This window comes from Pantherophis guttatus, chromosome 2 (assembly GCF_059756535.1).
Source record: "Pantherophis guttatus breed Tessera chromosome 2, ASM5975653v1, whole genome shotgun sequence".
NCBI lineage: Eukaryota > Metazoa > Chordata > Lepidosauria > Squamata > Colubridae > Pantherophis > Pantherophis guttatus.
Genome location: NC_142064.1, coordinates 2,367,980 through 2,387,083, shown reverse-complemented (window position 1 = coordinate 2,387,083; position 19,104 = coordinate 2,367,980). Strand labels below are relative to the sequence as shown.

The window sequence follows — 19,104 nt, the reverse complement described above, 5'->3', positions numbered from 1 at the left end:
GCTCCAGGGGATTATAAATGCTTCCTTGAGAGAGGGTGTCTTCCCTGCTGCCTTGAAGGAGGCGGTGGTGAGGCCTCTCCTCAAGAAGCCTTCTCTGGACCCAGCAGTGTTGGCTAATTACCGTCCAGTCTCCAACCTTCGCTTCATTGCGAAGGTTGTTGAGAGTGTGGTAGCGCGACAGCTTCCTCAGTACTTGGATGAATCGGCTTATCTAGATCCGTTCCAGTTGGGCTTCAGGCCTGGATTCAGCACGGAAACGGCATTGGTCGCATTGGTAGATGATCTCTGGAGGGCCCGGGACAGGGGTTGCTCCTCTATCCTGGTCCTATTAGACCTCTCAGCAGCTTTTGATACCATCGACCATGGTATCATGCTGCACCGGTTGGAGGAGTTAGGGGTGGGAGGCACCGTGTTGCGGTGGTTCTCCTCCTTTCTATCTGATCGGTCGCAGTCTGTGTTGACAGGGGGGCAGAGGTCGACCCCGAGGCCCCTTGTATGTGGGGTGCCACAGGGGTCGGTTCTCTCACCCCTTCTGTTCAACATTTATGTGAAGCCGCTGGGTGAGATCATCCGTGGTTTTGGGGTGAAGTATCATCAGTATGCTGATGATACTCAGCTATACATCTCCACCCCGGACCACCCCAATGATGCCCTTAAAGTGATGTCCCAGTGCCTGGAGGCTGTACGGATCTGGATGGGGAGGAACAGACTCAGGCTCAACCCATCCAAGACCGAGTGGCTGTGGTTTCCGACGTCCCGATATAGTCAATTGGTGCCATCACTGACTATTGGGGATGAGTCATTGCCCCCCACGGAGAGGGTTCGCAACTTAGGCGTCCTCTTGGACTCACGGCTGTCTTTAGAAGAACACTTGACAGCTGTGGCCGGGAGGTCTTTTTATCAGGTTCGCCTGATTCGCCAGTTGCGTCCCTTTCTGGATCGGGACTCGTTAAAAACGGTCACTCATGCCCTCGTCACTTCACGCCTGGACTACTGTAATGCTCTCTACATGGGGCTCCCCTTGAAGAGCACCCGGAGGCTCCAGCTGGTCCAGAATGCGGCCGCGCGGGTAGTTATGGGAGCAGCATGGCGCTCCCATGTGGCTCCCCTCCTGCGCGAGCTGCACTGGCTCCCTGTAGTCTTCCGGGTGCGCTTCAAGGTCTTAGTTACCACCTTTAGAGCACTCCATGGCTTAGGACCGGGGTACTTACGAGACCGCCTTCTGCCACCAATAGCCTCTCACCGCCCAGTACGCTCCCATAGAGAGGGGCTTCTCAGGGTGCCGTCAGCCAAACAATGTCGACTGGCGGCCCCCAGGGGGAGAGCCTTTTCTGTGGGGGCACCCGTCATCTGGAACGAGCTTCCCCCAGAGATACAGAAGATTCCGGATCTGCGCACTTTCCGCCGTGCCCTCAAAACATTCCTGTTTCAGCAGGCCGGCCTGGCCTAACTTTCCCTTTATATTGCTTTTTGATTTTATTTTAAACTAGGATGTCTTGAATTATCTAGGACCAGAATGTTTAGTATATTTTAATTGGTTTTTTATTATTAACATTTGTATTACATGTATTTTTATCGTTCGCTGTTCACCGCCCTGAGTCCCTTAGGAATAGGGCGGTATATAAATTTAATAAATAAATAAATAAATAAATAAATAAATAAATAACAGGGTGCTTTAAACCACTGTACTACCAAGGCTCTTGGTATTCATCTTCTAGATTTATCTTTTTTTTTTTTGTAAAATTTTATTATAAATTAGAAACAAAAAACAGAATAAAGACTATAACGAAACACAGTCACATACATACAACTGAGGTTGATTCAACCCCCCTATATATACAGTTTCTAAATAACATTACATATCATCATACTACAGCTTCAATTTGGTTTATCATACTGCATCTTGCATTTGTTAAATCTTCTTATATCTAATGTTCCCTTATTTATATTTAGCTTGCTGTTTACTACATGCTTCCCTATCATCTACCTCATGACATTTTTACTTCTATCTATTGGTACCATTTATCTCAGCTTTGATTGAAAATTGATTCTTGTCTATCTTTAAGTATGTATGTTAATCTATCACATTCTGCATGCCACAAAGTTTTATCTTTATCTTGAGTAACATTTTATATACTTTAGAAATCAAGTGGTCATCTCCGGAACGTAAATTAGCGTCCAGTTCAGATTTAGTTCCTGTGAAACCAAAATTTTTCAAATCGAAATTTGAAAAAATTCTATAACAATTAAACCAATCACAAGCAAATCCTTCACTTACTAATTGTTCTCTGTCTATGGAGATTCTCAATCCTCCAGGTCATTGTTTGTCCCTTCCCTTATCCTCCTTTGAAGTATTGTCCAGTTTCAGTTCTATGAATCCTCAATAAAACTGGACTTTCTTGTTTTTTCTTTGAAGACGTTTCACTTTTCATCCAAGAAGCTTCTTCAGCTCTGACAGGTCAGAATCCTTCCATTCCCCACCATCCTGTCAGAGCTGAAGAAGCTTCTTGGATGAAGAGCGAAACGACTTCAAAAGAAAAACCAGAAAGTCCAGCTGCCTCTTGAAAAAATACCTTTGGGATTCTCTTGTCGTTATCTTAAATCCCACTTTTTCAACTATCAATGTCTTGGGATTTATGATTCATTTTGATCCCACTTGGATATGTATGGCAAGTCTGTCTCACAAACAGGTGAACTGCAAAACAAAATATTTTTTTCCCATCCTGTTTGTTTGATCTGTCTGCAATTACAAAATTCCAGAAGTCATAATACGTCTAGAAGGTGATGAAAGCAGACAGGTAAATGCTAATCCTTAACAACTGCTGTTGGGTAAATCTTTCCACCACTGGCAAAATTAGCATTCCAGGTAGTCCTCAATTTGCAACAGCTCATTTAATGACCCTTCAAAGTTAGAAAGGCACTGAAAAAAATAATTTAGGACCATTTTTCACTCTTAATGGCCTTTGTAAGCTGCCCCGTGATCACGGGATCAAAATTCAGAGGCTTGGCAACTGACTCATACTTACGACCGTTGCTGTGTCCCAAGGTCAGCTGATCCCCTTTTGTGACCACCTGAGAGCCAAATCCAGGGGGAAGCCAGATTCACTTAACAACCGGATTACTAATGTGTCCACTGCAGTGATTCACTTAGCAACTGGGGCGAGAAAGGTGGTTAAATGGGGCAAAGCTTACTTCACCAATGTCTCACTTAACGACAGAAATGTTGGGCTCAATTGTGGCCGTAAGTCGAGGGCTACCTTATTCTGCAGAGAATCTCTTTGGTGCTTATCCGTAATCAACCAATGCCATTAATTAGCAGGAGAACTGTGTTAATTAACCTGTAGTAGCTAAAAATCCTCAGGAAATAGGTAGCCCTCTCTTTACTCCTGATAAATTTTATTACAGGTAGTCGTCGGCTTACGACCACAGTTGACCTATGTTCCTAAGCGAGACATTTGTTAAGTGAGTCTTGCCCCATTTTACGAGCTTTTTTGTCACCGTTGTTAAGTGAATCACTGCAGTTGTCAAATTAGTGACACAGTTGTTAAGTGAATCTGGCTTCCACGTTGACTTGGCTTGCCAGACGGTCGCAAAAGGGGATCACGTGACCCCAGGACTCTGCAACTATCATAAGCATGAACCAGAGTTCCAGTATCCGAATGTAAATCACGTGAGCATGGGGGAAATGCTGCAACAGTCGTAGGTGTGAAAAACAGTCGTAAGTCACTTTTTTCGGTGCTGTTGTAACTTCAAACAGTCACCAGGTAAATGGTTGTAAATTGAGAATTACTTACAGTGGCTAAAAATCCTTAGGAAACTGGTAGCTAACTCTTTTCTGCTAAGAAATTTGATTAAAAGGCACAGCCTCACGAGGTTAGGCCTTTTTGCGGGTAGTCCTCGACTTACCACAGTTCCCTTAGTGTCCGTTCAAAGTTACAACTGCACTGAAAAAAAAAATGATTTAGGACTATTTTTCATACTTATGACCGTTGCACCATCTCCGTGGTCATGTAATTTATGGATGCTGGACAACTGACTCAATTTACGACGGTTATAGCATCACAGGGGTCATGTGAGCCCCCCCTTTTACGACAGTCTAACTGGTATCCTGTCGCCCTGCCTATTTAACTTATATGCAGAGCGCATCATGAGAAAGGCGGGGCTAGATGAATCAAAAATTGGAATTAAGATTGCCGGGAGAAATATCAACAACCTCAGATACGCAGATGATGCCACTCTAATGGCAGAAAGCGAAGAGGAACTCAAGAGCCTCTTGACGCGGGTGAAGGAGGAGAGTGCAAAAGTTGGCTTGAAACTCAACATTAAGAAAACTTAAGATCATGGCATCCGGCCTTCTCAATTCCTGGCAAATAGATGGGGAAGAAATGGAGGGAGTGACAGATTTTATCTTCCTGGGCTCCAAGATCACCGCAGATGGGGACTGCAGCCAAGAAATTAAAAGAGGCTTGCTCCTGGGGAGAAAAGATATGGCAAAGCTAGACAGCATACTAAAAAGCAGAGACATCACCCTGCCAACAAAAGTGCATATAGTCAAGGCTATGGTCTTCCCAGTTTGCAATGTCTGGCTGTGAAAGTTGGACCATAAGGAAGGCTGAGAAGGCCAAAGAATGGAGGCCCTTGAACTCTGGTGCTGGAGAAGACTCCTGCGAGTCCCTTGGACTGCAAGGCGATCCAACCGGTCAGTCCTAGAAGAGATCAACCCTGACTGCTCTCTAGAAGGCCAGATCCTGAAGAGGAAACTCAAATCCTTTGGCCACCTAAGGAGAAAGAAGGACTCCCTGGAGAAGAGCCTAATGCTGGGAAGGATTGAGGGCAAAAGAAGAAGAAGGGGACGGCAGAGAATGAGTCACTGAAACAGTTGGCGTGAGCTTCAATGGACTTCAGAGGATGGTAGAGGACAGGAAGGCCTGGAGGAACGTTGTCCATGGGGTCGCGATGGGTTGGACACAACTTCACAACTAACAACAACAAACAGGCCAAGTTGATGGGGAAGCCAGATTCATTTAACAACTGTGTGACTAATTTAACAACGGCAGTGATTCACTTAACAAATGGGGCAAGAAAGTTCATAAAATGGGGCAAGGCTCACTTAACAAATGTCTCACTTAGCAACCTAAATTTTGGGCTCAATTCTGGTCTTAGGTTGAGGGCTACCTGTATAAAATTTGTTAGCAGGACAAGGGGCTACTGCAGTAGCTCCTTTTTGGATTCTTTTGCAAGGAACAACTGCAATTTCATGATTCTTACCAAGAATTAAGTACGGTAGAACCCAACTCCACTTAACATTTATTTACTTACTTACTTACTTACTTACTTATTTATTTTATTTAACTTCTTTAATTTTATTTAACTTCTCAATAAATCAAGTTTTCTCTTGTGGAAAAAAAGCGCAGAGAGGAGCAACTAAGATGATTAAAGGCCTGGAGACTAAAACATATGAAGAACAATTGCAGGATTTGGGTTTTGGCTAGTCTAGAGAAAAGGAGGAGTGGGGGGGGGACGCGATAGCAATATTCCAGTATTTGAGGGGCTGCCACAAAGAAGTGGGGGCTCAACTTACTTTTCAAAGCACCAGAAGGCAAGACAAGAAACGATGGAGATGAATCGAGGAGAAAAGCAACCCTAGAACTAAGGAAAAATTTCCTGACAGAACAATTGATTTAATCCGATTTTACTTCTGCTCTTAAATTTTTGCATTCTATGTGTTTTATCTTGTGCCTGTTCACCGCCCTGAGTCCTTCGGGAGGAGGGCGGTATATAAATCAAATAAAATGAAAATGAAATGAAATGAAAATTAACCAGTGGGACAGCTTGCCACCAGAAGTTGTGGGTGTTCCAACACTGGATGTTTTTAAGAAGAAATTGGACAGCCATTTTGTCTGAAATGGTATCGGGTTTCCTGCTTGAACAGGGGGTTGGACTAGAAGACCTCCAAGGTCCCTTCCAGCTCTATTCTGATGGAGTGATTTGTGTGTTTGCTTTTCTACTCGCAGCCCAAAGCTTTTCTTTTCTATTCTCTGTCGTTAGAGGCTTTGTTTCAATCTGGTGTTGAGATATAATACTTCTCACCTGCTTCCGATTATTTTCCTCCGCCCGCAGCTCTCCCCAGGTGGGCTTCCTTCGCTTCCTTCACCTGCTCGCCACCTTTGACTGGAAGAACAGCCTTCTGTTGGTGAACCTCAATGGAGACCTCAAAGGTGAGCCAGCGGAGGGGATGAAATTTCCACTTGTCTTAGTTTTTTGGGGGTAGATCCAACGGCTCAAGAGGCGGTTGGATGGAGGTGAGAAATTCTTTCCCCCGAGATTGCCTGGCCCAGGGGTGTCTCCGAAGACACAAAAGACGGAAAGCGGCACTGCAAACACACGGATTAATCATCCCTGCTTTCTTTACACCTTGTTGTAAGGGATGTTGTCATCCGATCTGGGCCGCAGGGCAGGTGGTTGTAATCCAATTGACACGGCAGCTTAAAGACCATCCCGAACCTTTTGTTCCCAATCCTCCCCTGCCCCCAATATAAATGTACTAAATCACATTGTCGAATATAAGTTGAGGCTTGCTGGATTTTTGTTGTTGCTGTTTCCAACAATTGTCAGCCCAGCGTTTCTGGAATTTTCCAGCCAGGTTGGGTGATGGCCTGAGGTAGATGGATCTTCCAACTCCTCTAAGTTGTGCAGTGTGGTTATTTGTACAAGTATCCTCAACGTACGACCACAATAGAGCTCAAAATGTCTGTTGCTAAGCGAGACGTTGCTCCTAAGTGAACGTTGCTCCTTTCTACGACGTTCCTTGCCGCCGTTGGCAAGTGAAATCGCTGGCACTTGTTCAGTTAGCGACACGGTTAAGTGAATTTGGCTTCCCTGTTGACTGGGATTATCAGAAGTCACTAACGGGGGATCGCACGATCCCACAAATTTTGATCACGTAACCAGGAAGATACTGGATGCAACGGTCGTTAAGAGAGCTTTGAGTACAGGTTCCCCACAGGGCTGTGCCTTGAGTCTTTTTCCTTCTGTCCTGGTCACTTTTTACAGAGCCACAATTGAGAGCGTTTTAACAAACCGCATCCCTGTTTGGTTTGGTGGCCACGGTGCCTGAAATAGAAAGTCCCTATAGAGAGAGGTGAGGACAGCGGAGAAGATTATAGGAAGCTTGCTTCCCGTTATTCAGGATACTGCTTACAAGGGCTATGTGCATAGAGCTCAAAGCCTTGTTAGAGACCCCACACACCTACTCATGGTCTGTTTCTGTTGCTCCCCTCTGGGAGGGGGTTTCGAAGTATCTCTAGCAGGACTTCCAGATTCTGTGACAGTTTTGTTCTCTAGGGCATCCGTCTGGTAAACTCGCAAGATTCGTTTCTCTCGCCATGTACATGTATACATCTGAACTTTTTTCTTTCCTTTCCTTTCCTTTCCTTTCCTTTCCTTTCCTTTCCTTTCCTTTCCTTTCCTTTCCTTTCCTTTCCTTTCCTTTCCTTTCCTTTCCTTTCCCTTTCTTTCTTTCTTTCTTTCTTTCTTTCTTTCTTTCTTTCTTTCTTTCTTTCTTTCTTTCTTTCTCTTGTCGTGTTTATGTTTATGTTAGAGGTAGAGACCCTATGAGAGCTGCCTGCAACATAATTTCATTTTAATATGTGCCGATCAGTGGACATTCAAAGTGACAATAAAGTTATTCTAACTCTTCTAAGTCTAAGAATGAAAAACGGTCAGAATTCACTTTTTTGAGTGCCGTGGTATCGTTTTAACAGAATAACAGAGTTGGAAGCTACCAAGGCTGAGAAACACTGAATTAAATAGTTTTGAAGCGCCGGGGAGAAAGACTGCAGAAGGGGTGAGACCTGCTCAGTTCTTTTCCACACTTGTCAAACGCACAACCTTGACATGCCACACCTGAGTAGGCGCCTAGGTATTTCTGCGTAGACCTGTTTACCTGACCGGGGCGTAACCTGAAGAGGTTGCAAAATGATAGGGTTCTCCCACCCCCACCCCCTATTTCCCACTCCCTTCTCACCCCTCTCTGAGGTCAGGCGAGGCATTGCGTGCTTTCAATCATATACGGACAGTCGACAACTTAACAACCGTTCTTTTGTGGCCCTTCAAAATTAACAATGGCACTTTTAAAAAGTGAGGTATGTCCGGTTCTCGCACTTATGACCATTGCAGCATTCCCACGGTCTCGTGATGAAAATTTGGGCTCTTGGCAACTCACACACAATGGCACATAAACAAAGGAGCCTGAGTGGTGTAGGAGGCTAATGCCTCCTACTAAGGCAGCATTTAACATCCAGCTGCCTGCAATTACTGCGAGTTCAATTCTCACCAGGCTCAAGGTCGACTCAGCCTTCCATCCTTTCTAAGGTGGGTAAAATGAGGACCCAGATTGTGGGGGCAATAAGCTGACTTTGTATAAAATATAGAAAAGTATGAAGGCTATTGCTTAACGCATTGTAAGCCGCCCTGAGTCTCCGGAGAAGGGCGGCATATAAAAATAAATAAAAAAAAACAAAAAACAAAAAAACACAGCTTTATGGCTTACGTCGACAAAGGAGCTCAAGATTTAAATGGTTAGGTGAGACATTTGTTCAGTGGGTTTTGCCCCATTTTACGACCTTCCATGCCACGGTTGTTAAGTGAATCATGGCAGTTAGTCTAGTAACCCGGTTGTTAAGTGAAATCTGGTTTCCCCCATTGACGTTGCTTGTCGGTAGGTCACAAAAGGAGACCCTGCAGCCGTCATAAATACAAGTCAGTCCGTTGCCAAGCGTCACTGGGGGGGATACTGCAACGGTCATAAGTGTGAAAAACGGTCGTAAGTCACTTTTTTCAGTGTCGTTGTAGCTTTGAATGGTCACTAAATAAACTGTTGATAAGTCGAAGCTGCCTGTATAAGAGGCTTAAGCTTAAAACAGCAGATTTAGATAGAACTAAAATAATTAAAAGAATCGTTTTTTTAAAAGATGCCATTTTGTGGCCTCCTTCTTAGTTTTTGGAGTGGGATCTTTAGTTCTTTAGAATATCTGGCCTGGATATAATTAATGCTAGAATTGAAATTAGCGCCTAGTTCAATATAGTGCACTAGGTGGCATAGATGTCAGCCTTTTTCAAGGGAACTCCTGCGTTAATTTCCTAAGAGGCGTTTCAGAGTTAAACACTGAAGCATTTCCTAGAGGCTCTGGCTAGGAGAACATGTCTGCAAATCGGTAAGGTGGCATATAAATTTCTTTGTCCTTGTCCTCCTGTTGCTGCTTTTTTCCTGCTATTTACAAGGGCCAGCTACTTGTACGTAAATAGGGAGAAAAATCTCACTCCCTTCTGGCACTGAGGTTGTTAAGTAGTTGGGTTGTAAAAGGTCAGCAAGGAAACAACCAAGCACAGAGAGCATTGAGGACCCATCCTCCTCCTCCTCCTCCTCCTCCTCCTCCTCCTCCTCCTCCTCCTCCTCCTCCTCTCCACAAACCCCACTCCCTTCTGGCACTGAGGTTGTTACCTACTTGGGTCAGGAAACGTCCGCAAGAAGCGTATGTTGTTTTTAAAATAAATTTCCTTGAAATTATAATAATGTAATATATACAAACGTAAAGTAAAAAGAGTAGGGCAATTGGAAAGGATAAGAAAGGAAGAGAAATATAAGATACAGGTGGAAAGGTTTATAAAAGTAGATTAAAAATAGATTTCAGTGCCAGAATAAAATACAGAATAAACTTTTTTTTTTGACTTTTTTTTCCTTTTACGTGCTTAATAATCACATAGCCATTTCTATGATTTTAGAAATTATAGGTAGTCCTTGACTTATGACCGTTCATTTAGTGACCGTCCAAGGTTACAACAGCGCTGAAAAAAATGACTTAGGACCGTTTTTTCATACTATGTCCGTTGCAGCGTCCCTGCGGTCAGGCGATCAAAATTCAGACGTGTGGCAACTGACTCGTATTTATGACAGTTGCAGTGTCCCAGGGTCACTTTTGATCCCCTTTTGCGACCTTCCAGCTTGCAGAGTCGACAAGGGAAGGCAGATTTCCTTAACAACCATGTGACTCGTTTAACAACAGTGATTCACTTAACAACGGTGGCAAGAAAGTTCATAAAATGGGACAAAATTCACTTAACAACTGCCTGGCTCGGCAACAGAAATTTTGGGCTCAATTGTGGTCGTAAACCGAGGAACTACCTGTGGGTCGAATCAATCAAACCAGGACTCAATAACTCCATTTTTTTTTTTTTTCCTGTTTTCTGGAGAAGAGCAGAAGCTGAAACAAAACCCGAATCTGTTCTTTTCTCTAATTAAAACCACTCAATTTTGCCATTTCTGGCAGCTCCGTCCTAGTTGTGTACTTTTGACTAAAAGAGTATTCCCCCCACTTCCTTTTAAAGGGCGGAGGCCCTTTTCCAGCTCAAAATCCTGTTTGGCCACTTGCTTTGCAGAAGAAAGAAAATAAATCCTGGCTGAGAAATTATCCCGAAAATTAACCGGATTCGATTTCGGAAAGAACAGCCCCCTGCTTTTCAAGCTGAAACAGGCTCCCTTTGCAGTATCAACCTGTGAAAAACAGGATTTATGCTGAAAGAAAAGAAGGTGGATGAGCTAAGGGACCTCAACCCAAGCGGGTTACAAAATTGGGCCACTTTGAAGAGGTCCACGCGGGGGCTGCCCTTGGAGACCGTTCAGGGGCTTCAGCTGGTGCAAAATACAGTACAAATAAAGGAGAATATTTGTAGCTGGGAGTTGAACTGAGCTTGGTGGTTTTCCTTTCAGAAATAACCTCATCAGTTCTAGAAAGGAGGGGGGATTGGAGGAGGAGGAGGAGGAGGGTGGGGTTCTTGGTATCTTCTGATCTTGGGTGTTTTCTTGCAGACTTTTCGTTACCCAATTTAGGTAGCATCTTCAGTGCTAGAAATGTTGGGTTTAGCATGGGCAAGTCTAGTGCTGATGACGTTACCTAGTTGGGTCATGAAACGTCTGTAAGAAAACAAGCAATCTCAGAGAACATTAAGGACTCCATATTTCAAACCAGTACAAATATTCTCCTCTATTGGTGTCTGTCTGTCTATATCTATTTGTCTGTCTATCTGTTTATCATCTATTTGTCTGTCTCTGTCTGTCTGTCTATCACCTATCTCTATCATATCTATCTATTTATCTCCATCCGTCTATCTCTCTATCTCTCTATCTCTATTATCTATCATCCTGTTCTGTCCCCCTTCCTCACACAGGCAAACGTAATACCAAGCACGCCTGCCAATATTTTATTAGGTAAACAGATTAGAATTCTTGGCAGGCCAAGGTTTTGGCAGCAAACTGCCGAATGTCTGCCAAGACCGTTTTCGCTCCCATAAAGCAGAAGAGGACTTATCTTCAGTCCGTTCCAGGAGCAACAAATTATCCACCAGACAAGAGTTTAGTCAATGTTCAGTCCAAAATATATCCAAGCCGAATTTCAGAGATCACGATGTGACTTTCAGGTTTTTAACTTTGTCCGTCACAAAGCCTGAAGAGCAATCCCACCCACTTTTATTTCCCGGTGGGGCGTGGCTCCGTGACTCAGCTCAATCTCTGGCCCTCCCACGCCTCTTCCGTTGCTGTGCACGCTTCTCCCTCCGATGCTGCCTGGGATCAAGCCAGGATTCATCCTCCTTGCTCCCTATCAATTGGTGCTCTGATATGCTTTCCTCCTGGCATTTCCCAGGCTGTTCCTCCTGGCCTTCGGATGGAACCTGAGGCATTGCCAGAGAGGAGGGTCCTGGAGAGGGAGGCCTTGTCAGTTCCTCCCCATCACCTGCTGAGTCCTTTTTCTCTGTTAGGACAGGCTCGGGAGTCGGGGTCACAACACGTCTATCTATCTATCTATCTATCTATCTATCTATCTATCTATCTATCTATGTGTACAGTTAATATCTCGGGTTTCTTCCCGTGTAATTGTAAACATATCCTTAAAAGGGTAGTAGCGACGTTGTGTGATTGTGTGACGAAATGTGATTTCGTTGAAACGTTGCTACTACCCTTTTAAGGATATGTTTACAATTACACGGGAAGAAACCCGGGATATTAATTGTACACACATATATACCCGTGAAAACTTACATAAAAATCTATCTATCTATCTATCTATCTATCTATCTATCTATCTATCTATCTATCTATCTATCATCTCTTTCTCTCTCTCTCTCTCTCTCTATGCTAGACCAAAGGTCAAAAACTAAACAACAGCTTAATAAAGAACCACCAAGAACATTAAATTGAAATGTTTTAAATTATGGGCCAAATTATTTTAAATCTGTTTTAACTTTTGTGTATAAAGTGTTTTACTTTGGCTGTTCACCGCCCTGAGTCCAAAAGGAGAAGGGCAGTATAGAAATCTGAAAAATAAATAAATAAATAAATAAACATTCACAGTAACATTGTCAGGGCAAGCAACTTGTATATAAGTTCATTACCTACAGTTAGGTAATGAAACGTCTGCAAGAAAACTTCCAACCTCAGAAAGCACCAGAAACCACACCGTCCTTTTCTTCCTCCTCTTCCTCCTCCTCCAACCCCACTCATTTCTAGCACTGATGATGTTCCCTAGCTGGGTCACGAAACGCCTGCAACAAAACCACCCAGCTCAGAGAACACCAAGGACCCCACCGTTCAACCCTGAGCTACAAATATTCTCTCTGGTTATAAATGAGTATCAAAAACACCCCACTTCGTGCCCCTTAACAAAACATCTCTCTCTCAAAATGATGATTCTGCCTTCTCGGGGCCCAGAGAGCCAAGAGACTCAGTCAGGAGGCATTATTAAAACTCAGCTAAATGTGATAATCAGTTTTGGAACCCGGGGCAGTCAAGTTAACAAAAACTGCCCTCCTAGACGGGTGTATGAAAATCTGCGTTGTGCGTCTACATGAGGGATACATCAAAGGCAGATCTTGGCTGGGTCAGCTTGGTTCTTAACGAAATGCAAGCCCTTTGATTAAATCACCCCATTAAGTTTTTGCTGCCTTGAAATGCAAAATTTCTGCCAGAAAAACCTGTTTTCTTTCCATCCTTGGGGGGGGGGGGGATTTACCCCTCCCAACAGTTTGCCTTGTCATTCTCTTTTTTTAATTAGTGTAGTATATTGTGACAGACAAACATAGAACAAGGCAGCAGTGTCAGTACAGTGAAAAGTTATGGTGATTGGCACAAAGTCACCCAGCTGGCTTTCGTGCATAAGGCGGGACTAGAACTCAACGTTTCCTGGTGATTGGCCCAAAGTCACCCATCTAGCTTTCATGCCTAAGGTGGGACTAGAACTCACCTTGTCTCCAGGTGATTGGCACAAAGTCACCCAACCATCTTTCGTGCATAAGGCGGGACTAGAACTCACTTTGTCTCCTGGTGATTGGCCCAAAGTCACCCAGGTGTCTTTCGTGCATAAGATGGGACTAGAATTCACCATCTCCTGGTGATTGGATCAAAGTTGCCCAACTATCTTTCGTGCATAAGACGGGACTAGAATTCACCATCTCCTGGTGATTGGCCCAAAGTCACCCATCTGGCTTTCATGCCTAAAGTGGGACTAGAACTCACTGGCTCCTGGTGATTGGCCCAAAGTAACCCAGCTGTCTTTCGTGCATAAGACGGGACTAGAATTCATCGTCTCCTGGTGATTGGATCAAAGTCGCCCAACTATCTTTCTGGACTAGAACTCACTGTCTCCTGGTGATTGGCCCAAAGTCACCCAGCCAGCTTTCGTGCCTAAGGGGGGACTAGAACTCACCGTCTCCCTCTTTTTAGCTTGGTGCCTTAACCAGTAGATCAGGGGTGTCAAACTCACCGCCCGCAGCCCGACTGTCACCTGCTGGCCCCGCCCCTTCCCAGTTTAGCAAAGGGAGGGGGGAAGTCCCGATACGTCACGTGACACTGCCATGACGACCCAAGTTTGACATCTCTGCAGTAGACCAAACTCTCCCTCCCTCCCTCCCTCCCTCCCTCCCTCCCTCCCTCTCTCTCTCTCTCTCTCTCTCTCTCTCTCTCTCTCTCTCTCTTTCCCTTTGAATTTTCCTAAAAATATGATTGCGAATAAATGGTTAAATACAAAAGCAATTCAGGGATGGGCAACTGTCTTTCTGACATGGTGACATTTTGGGTTTTCTTTCATCCAGAGGCAGATTGTGTAGCCATCAGAAGCCACTTCTTGGAAGCTCGGCCTCGTCTCCCGGCCATGTTCATTGCTACCCCGAAAGACCAGAAATTATCAGTGTGGACCAGAGAGAAGCCATCGCCTCAGGTACGTCCAGCTGTGGCCCCCTTACCTGGGCAGTGTCTTCTTTTCTCTACTTCTCACTGCGGAATGAGATCAGCTGCTGGACCTTTCCGTTGGCACAGATGAATGAAAAGTCCGGTATGAAGGCCTGTCTTTCACGTGGCCCAAGTCTGTTGTTCTCACTTGGTTGCAAGAGAACCGGTGAAATCTCATTGCCCAGTCAGCCTTGTGGGGTCCTTGGTGGTCTCTCATCTTGGTGGTTTTCTTGTAGACGTTTCATGACCCAACTAGGTGACATCCTCAGTGCTAGAAGGGAGAGGAGTTTGTGGAGAGGAGGAGGAGGAGGACTGTGAGGTCCTGAGCTTGGTGGTTTTCTTGTAGACATTTCCTGACCCAACTAGGTCACATCATCAGTGCTACTGAGTGTGGGATTTATGGAGAGGAGGAGGAGGAGGAGGACTTGGGTTCTTGGTGACTTCCTTGCCGAAGTTTCATTACCAAACTACATAACATCGTCAGGGCTACAAGGGGATGGGGTTTGCTCTAGGTTTATGTAGTCGTGGCTTGCCTGTCAGTGTTGGTGGAGAACTTCTTGGTAGTTCTGTTATTTACTGAGTTGGTAATCAACTAAAAATAGCAAACCTCACTCCCTTCTTGCACTGATGCTGTTACCTAGTTGGGTCATGAAACATCTAAAAGAAAACCTTCCAAGCTTGGAGAGCATCAGGGACCCCACAGTTGAACTCTGAGCTACAGATATTCTCTTGTCACCACCAAGCTTTCAATCCAGCACTCAGAGCTGAGAAATAAAATACAGATAGTCCTCAGGTTACAACGGTAATTGGGACTGAAATTTCCATCGCCAGGGATGCCAGAAAGGTCACAACTGTGAAAAATGGCCCTAAGTCACTTTTCTCAGTGCCGTTGCCACTTTGAATGGTCACTAAATGAACTGTTATAAGTCGAGGTCTACCTGTACTGAAAAAAGTGATTTAATGACCATTTAACAACCGTGATCATAAGGATGCTGCAATGGTCGTAAGTGTGAAAATCAGCCCATCAGTCACCTTTCTTTCGGTTCTACTCGCCCTGCCTGGTTGACCTCTCCTTAAGAGCTCTTCCTCTTCCCTTCCCCAGATCCTTCAGCGCCTCCTTGTACTGGCCCAAGAGGCCCTTCAGGTGTTGGACAAGCAGCTGATGGACCCTCTGGGAACCCAGGATGTGAAGGTGAGTTCTTCAAGAGGAGGCCAGAGGTCCTTTTCACCAGAGGTGGACCACCCCAGGATGCCCATGTCCTACTTTGAATGCCCTTCTTATCGCTCAAGCTAGAGGAAATCGGAATGAGGCAACTTGCCACGGCCAACTCACCAAAGCCGGCTCACCATGGCCAGCTCCCCAGTGAACTCCCCACAGACAACTCCCCACAGTCAACTCACCACGGTCAACTCTCCATGGCCAACTCTCCATGGCCAGCTCACCAAGGCCAACTCCTCACAGTCTACTCCCCATGGTCAACTCCCCACGGTCAACTCCCCACAATCAACTCCTCATGGCCATTTCACCAAGGTCAACTCCCCACAGTCAACTCCCCATGGTCAACTCCATTGCCAACTCACCACGGCCAACTCCCCATGGTCAACTCCCCACAGTCAATTCCTCATGGTCAGCTCCCCACAGGCAACTCTCCATGGCCAACTCACCAAGGCCAATTCTCCATGGCCAACTCCCCACGGTCAACTCCCCACAGGACAATTGGAGAATTCAATTTAATTATTTAAAATATACAAAAAAAATCATTTTTTCATTTTTGTGTCATTCACCTTTCTTTTTCTTTTTTTTTTTTAATATACTTTATTAAATTTTTCCATTATAAAAGAAAGAAAGAAAAAAAGATATACAATCTCTATCTCCTTCAGAGGTACAGTGTTTATACAATTTACGGAATCATACGTCAAATAAACTTCATCCTTAGCTGTTCAATATTCTATGCAATATAGCTCGTACTTCAAGTGCATAACAAGTCATATCCTAAAATCATGTTTTTGTCTTGTTCTTCAACCAATTGTACCAATTTCCCCATACTTCATAATATTTCACCTTTCATTCTGCCTCTCCTTTTGCATCTCTTCTTTAATTATTCTGTTCCACCGTTTCATTGATATTAGCGTAATTATTGTCCCGCAGCGAGTTGGCCGTGTCAAGTTGTCCATGCACGTTGGCCGTGGGGAGTTGGCCATGGGCAAATTGTCCTAGACCCCAGGGGAAATCCTTCAGAAGATCGACTCAAGATTCAAAAGGTTTTTGACAGGTCTGAGCATTGGGCCCTATCGAATAAAATACAGTTCATTGGTGAAAAAAGCAAGGCTCTACACTTTGGCCGGAAAAACCAAATGCACAGATAGAAAATAGGTGGTACCTGGCGCAATAGTAGTAACTAGGAGAAGAATCTGGAAGTCCTGGTGGACAATCTTCAGTTTAGAATAACAGAGCTGGAAGGGACCTTGGAGGTCTTCTAGTCCAACCCCCCTGCTTAGGCTGGAAACCCTACACCACTTCAGACAAATGGTTATCTAACATCTTCTTAAAAACTTCCAGTGTTGGAGCATTCACAACTTTTGGAGGCAAGTTGTTCCACTGATGAATTGTTCTCACTGTCAGGAAATTTCTCCTTAGTTCTAGGTTGCTTCTCTCCTTGATTAGTTTCCACCCGTTGCTTCTTGTCCTGCCTTCAGGTGCTTTGCAGAATAGCTTGACTCCCTCTTCTTTGGGGCAGCCCCTGAGATACTGGAAGACTGCTATCATGTCTCCCTTAGTCCTTCTCTTCATTAGACTAGACAAACCCAGTTCCTGTAACCGTTCTTCATATTTTTTAGCCTCCAGTCCCCTAATCAACTTCATTGCTCTTCTCTGCACTCTTTCTAGAGCCTCTTTTTTATGTCATGGCCACCAAACCTGTATGTAGCATTCCAAGTGTGGCCTTACCAAGGCCTTATAAAGTGGTATTAACACTTCACGTGATCTTGATTCTCTCCCTCTGTTTATGCAGCCCAGAACTGTGTTGGCTTTTTTGGCAGCCGCTGCACACGGCTGGCTCATATCTAAATGGTCGTCCACTAGGACTCCAAGATCCCTCTCAGAATTACTACTATTGAGCGAGGTACCACATATACGGTACCTGTGCATTTTGTTTTTCTTCCCTAAATGATCATATAATCAAAATTCAGGCACTTGGCAACTGGCTTGTACTTATGACAGTTGTAGGGTCCTGAGGTCAAGTGATTCCATTTTGCGACCTTCTGACAAGCCAAGTCCAGGGCGAAGCCGGATTCGCTTAATGACCCCAGGATTTGCTTAACAACTGCAACAATTCACTTCACATCTGCGGCAAGGAAAGGTCATTAAAATGGGGCAAAACTCACTGAACAACTGTCCCGCTCAGCAACATGAAATTTTGGGTTCCATTGCGGTCGTAGGTCGAGGACCGCCTGCCATGCGATCCACTCGGAGAATTTTCTCGACAAAATTAGGGGTGAAGATTTTTATAAGGATCTTTTATCGTTTGGGAGACGTTTGTACATGTGTTTCTTCACGAAGTACAGTACTGGGTTCCAGTTACCTCGGCTACCGGATCGGAATTTGGGAGCACGCGTGTGCGCACGCTTGCTTTGTTTGCACATGGTGCTTCTGCGCATGTGCAGAGTTTCCGTGATGACGTCGGGCGGGCGGGTGGAGCCAAACAGTTCGTTTGTGTGTGTCAATGTTCCCCAAACAGAAGGGATGGAAAAAGCAAACACACAGCAAACGAGCCCTGATTTGATTTAATTTAAAGTTAATTAAAATCAGATTACAGGGATGACGATGTTTGTTTATTTCCGCCGACTTATTAAATAGTAACCTGGAGTTCGATGCTCTTTGTAGCTTCCCTTCCGGAAACCCAGACTGTACTTTCTTGCCATGCAAAGAGGCCAGTGATATTAACCATAATCTCTGCTTCCCATCTCGGTTAAGGTGGGTGTTTTTCATGGCTTAATTATATCTCAGAAGCTGCTGTTTTTTTGTGTTTTTTTTTTTCCTCTTCTACCGTAAGTCCATTTCAGCTGTTGGCATAAAGATTCAGGATCAGAATAGAGAATAGAGCTGGAAGGGACCTTGGAGGTCTTCTAGTCCAACCCCCTGCTCGAGCAGGAGGCCACATATACTATTTTTATTTATTTATTTATTTATTTTGATTTATATGTCGCCCTTCTCCGGAGACTCAGGGCGGCTTACAGTGCGTTAAGCAATAGCCTTCATCCTTTTGTATATTTTATACAAAGTCAGCTTATTGCCCCCACAAACTGGGTCCTCAATTTACCTACCTTAGAAAGGATGGAAGGCTGAGTCAACCTTGAGCCTGGGGAGAATTGAACTCGCAGTAATTGCAGGCAGCTGGAAGCTAAATACTACCTTTTAACAGTAGCATTAGCCTGCTGCGCCACTCAGGCTCCGTTTGAGACAAATGGTTGTTTGTGTCTCTTCTTCAAAACTTCCAGTGATGGAGCACCCACAACTTCTGAAGGCAACTTCCATCCCTCTGATTAATTTCCAGAATGACAGAATTGGGAGGGACCTTGGAGGTCTTCTAGCCCAACCTTCTGCTCGAGGAGAAGATCCCATTTCAGACAAGTGGTTGTGTCTCTTCTTAAAGCCCTCCAATGATGGAGCACCCACAACTTCTGGTGGCAAGCTGTTCCACTGCTTAACTGTCCTTACGGTTAGGAAATTTCTTCTTAATTCCAAATTTCTTCTCTCCTTGGTTAGTTTCCATCCATTGCTTCTTCTCCTGCTTTCTGGTTTTTTGGAGAATAGCTTGACTCCCTCT

General features: G+C 44.6%; 1 protein-coding gene across 5 annotated transcripts in view; it reads left to right on the top strand.

The window, feature by feature from the left end:
* NOL6 (nucleolar protein 6) overlaps positions 1-19,104 on the top strand; it is an 84,266-nt gene that overhangs the window by 45,365 nt on the left and 19,797 nt on the right. For all 5 annotated transcript variants that reach the window (XM_087885464.1, XM_060684455.2, XM_087885463.1 and 2 more), the window contains 3 exons: positions 6,121-6,218; positions 14,143-14,267; positions 15,381-15,470. In XM_087885464.1, the coding sequence (XP_087741590.1) occupies positions 6,121-6,218; positions 14,143-14,267; positions 15,381-15,470 (313 nt within the window). The remainder of the gene's footprint in view (positions 1-6,120; positions 6,219-14,142; positions 14,268-15,380; positions 15,471-19,104) is intronic.